This window comes from Helianthus annuus, chromosome 15 (assembly GCF_002127325.2).
Source record: "Helianthus annuus cultivar XRQ/B chromosome 15, HanXRQr2.0-SUNRISE, whole genome shotgun sequence".
In the NCBI taxonomy this organism is placed as follows: domain Eukaryota; kingdom Viridiplantae; phylum Streptophyta; class Magnoliopsida; order Asterales; family Asteraceae; genus Helianthus; species Helianthus annuus.
Genome location: NC_035447.2, coordinates 63541186 through 63544750, shown reverse-complemented (window position 1 = coordinate 63544750; position 3565 = coordinate 63541186). Strand labels below are relative to the sequence as shown.

The 3565-nt window shown below is 37.1% G+C and overlaps 1 protein-coding gene across 1 annotated transcript; it reads right to left on the bottom strand.

Moving 5' to 3' along the window:
* Window positions 1-497: 497 nt before the first annotated feature.
* Window positions 498-2967, bottom strand: LOC110928884 (putative receptor protein kinase ZmPK1). Its single transcript, XM_022171939.1, has one exon. The coding sequence runs from the start codon at window positions 2965-2967 to the stop codon at window positions 592-594; it is 2376 nt and encodes a 791-aa protein (XP_022027631.1). The 3' UTR covers window positions 498-591.
* Window positions 2968-3565: the final 598 nt, after the last annotated feature.

The window sequence follows — 3565 nt, the reverse complement described above, 5'->3', positions numbered from 1 at the left end:
ATTTAAATCTAGTTTTTAATTATCTTACAAATAATATTAATCATTTCTTAATATTTTTCAGATTTAAACTCGTATTATACCTACTTCCTTGAATCAAAGTACCGTAGTTTAAATTTCCATTGGCACTCGTATTAATTTCAATTATACAAAAATGACGCAAAAATCAGAAGTCTTTATCTATGAGATCTTGAACAATGGCCCCCACATTACAAAGCAATTGAAGTATGAAATAACTGATAAAAGCAAGTACGCTAGTAACATCATAAAGTTTTTTGTTTGTTTGATAACACAAATACTTTTTCGCTATTCTTTTCTTTCACTATTTTCCTCTATGGACAATCCTTCCCCATGTGACCATATACAAGACTCAATTAGAATCAAGCCCTTGATATATCTTAGAAAAGATGTTATGAAGTGACATATAACAAAGAACTCATATGACAAACCACCAGACGTTCTTAAAATCGACAAAAATAATCACAAATAAGTGCGTTTATTTAAAACATGAAAAAAACACATTTTTCTGATGAATAGTCTCCAACTCATAAGTGACTCTAATGATTGTAACTATACGAGTGAAATCTATTTCTACTAATCATCCATCTCTAGGGGCAGAAGCATTTTCACAACCTCACTCATGGTTGGTCGAGCGTCTTTATCTTCCTTAACACATTGCAGAGCCACTTTTAGAAGATTACTCATTTGACCATTTTCATATTCACCCCTTATCATAGGATTCAGTATCTCCGTGATTTGTGTCTCTATCAAACTTTCACTATTGGCAACGACCTTCTCCTTTACCCAGTTTACAAGCCTCTTTTGTTCCAACATTTCATTATCATTGTGTGGTTGATCATATGTAGGACTTCGTCCTGTTATCATCTCTAGCACCACCATCCCGTAGCTATAAACATCCACTTTTGAAGTAATTGGAAGATTAAACACCCATTCTGGAGCCATATACCCTCTAGTGCCTCTTATCTTTGAAAAGGTAGAATTTTCCATTACGCCTGGGTGGAATAGCTTGGACAGACCAAAATCAGCAACCTTTGGGTTAAAATTAGCATCCAACAATATATTTTGTGGTTTAACATCACAGTGCAAAACCCAATCCAAGCATTCTTCATGTAGATAAGCTAGCCCTTTCGCAACGCCAGATGCAATTTCAATTATACTTTGCCAATCAAGCTGGTTACTGCCTATGTTCTTGGCTAATGAGCCATTCTCCATGTACTCATAGACCAGCATCCGATGCTTACCCTCAGCGCAATAACCATATGTTTCTATCAAGTTCCTGTGATTTATCCTTCCAATTGTAGTCATTTCTGCAAGAAATTCAGCTTCTCCTTGGAAAGCCTCATGGAGTCGCTTAATTGCTACCACTCGATTGTCTGGAAGTATGCCTTTGTACACAATACCGCCACCACCTCTTCCAATTTCTTCTCCAAATTTATGAGATGCCTTCACTATCTCTGCATATGTAAACCTTTTGAATCCAGTGGCAATTGCTAGGTAGTTTTGGGTCGTTGTACCTGAGGGTTGTTTGATAATATAATAGAAGAATACGAAGGACGTAAATTCAATTACACCTAGGATGATGCTAAACCACAACACAAACTTGAGTGACCCATTTTCACTCTTCTTCCCACGCTCTAGCTCAGTTCTAGAACTCGAGCAATACAAGCTGGACTCGTTAGCAACATGTTTATTATATGATAATACCTCATTTTTAGGTAGCTTAAGATAAGTGTTGTAAATAGTACCCATGTATAAGCCATTGAACAAGAAAGTCTTGATATAACACTTAGAGGAGCCCCTAGCTGCATCTAAGGTGAATTGGAAGGCTTTACAGTTTGGGTTATCAAAGCAAGCGTTCTTGCAGACTGTGAAATTGGATCCTTCAATTAATTTAATATCAAACCCATAAAATTCTACCTGTGGGAGCATTATGAAGTCATACTTTTCATGATGTCCAGAAAGATCATGTATAGGTTCACACCCAAAAGACAAGTCGGATTGGTTCGTGCTCTTGTATCCATGCATGCAAGCACATTTCCTTCCTGATTCAGGGTTGTAAGTACAAAGGCTGTTTGGACCACAAATTCCACGAATTGTACATGGATCTGAAATTGCTTGCCATGAAACACTCCAGCTTCTCTGGTTAAGTGTGTAAACTCTTATATTGCCATCAACATCAAGTGTCAGTCTTCTTTGAAGGGCATCACCATAGTCTGTGGTAATAAAAGTAAGATTGTCAGAGGACTGGAAACTCCCTTTGGAATCAAGCGAAGCAACTCTACTGTTGTTGTAAGTAGATCTTCTTGATTCCCATGATGTTGAATAAAAATAAGGCCAATATACACTTGTAACATCATTCTTGCTATACAGAAGGCGGATTATATTGTCATAGTCATAATAGAGTTTGTAGAAGCCAGTAGAGAAATCTGTGGAACTTCTGGAAGATATGAGGACGGTATCTTTGGTGAAAGGCTGATTGGGAAGGATAGTGTCGGTTGGAAAATCAAAACTTTGCCAAAGATAGGAATTCTTTACTAACTTGGTAAGAACAAGGTTACCCGAGTCGAGGAGTTGCAGTTGCAACTGTGAATTAGATTGAGTGTCGCTCGTCCAAATTTTTTGGCCGGCACTAGTAAGAACAAGGTTACCGTTTTTCCACAAGGAAAACCTGGACCCTTTTCCGTTGACAGGTTCATTTCGATTTGCCGTCCAAACCAATGTGTGATTTCCATCTAACATGGGCTCAGAAAACCATATTGCAAAGCAATAAGCATTTTGGCCAATCTCGTGAAATCCGGCTGTGAAAAGGCCATTTGGTGAAACCAAATGATGTTTCTTTTCAACCAAGAGTGATGAACCTTCGGACAAAACACTTAGTGAAGAAGAAGAAACATGAGCAACTTGTGAATAATAGAGGGTTATTAAGGGTAAGAGATATAGGAAGGGCATATGCATGATGTACTGTGAATGAATAAGCATCTACTTTCTGTGTGTATATATAAAAATTCATGGTTGAGTTGGTCTGATGGCAGGGACCCATCTAACACATGTGAATGAAAAGCAACTTGGATTTCTTTAGACTAGTGATGTATGCCATAAAGTAACAAGTTATATTTGTACGTATGTGGAGAAAAAGCAAAGTGAGTGTCAACTTGGGTTCTAAATCATCGAAGAAAATTACAAGTTGGTATATACACACAAACCTTCCAACACGTCCACCTTCGTGTTCTTCTTCGTAGTAGTCATATTTTAATGATCATTTATTTTTCTCCCAAATCTTTATATCAACTAAAACAAGTCAAAATAAGCATCCTTAAAATTTAAACAGAATTCTCACGACCTATGTTCAAACCAACTGTCCTAATTTTGTACAAGAAACTGTTGGATATCGAACAAATGCTCTCACACACAATTAATGAAACAGTATTGAAACGTGAATTTGGATATAATGTTCAATATCTTGGTGCCAGAAAGCTTCCCGGCAAATGCATATATATATACACATGTCGTAGATGACAGTTAAGCAACGGTTATGTGATTTGGCGCC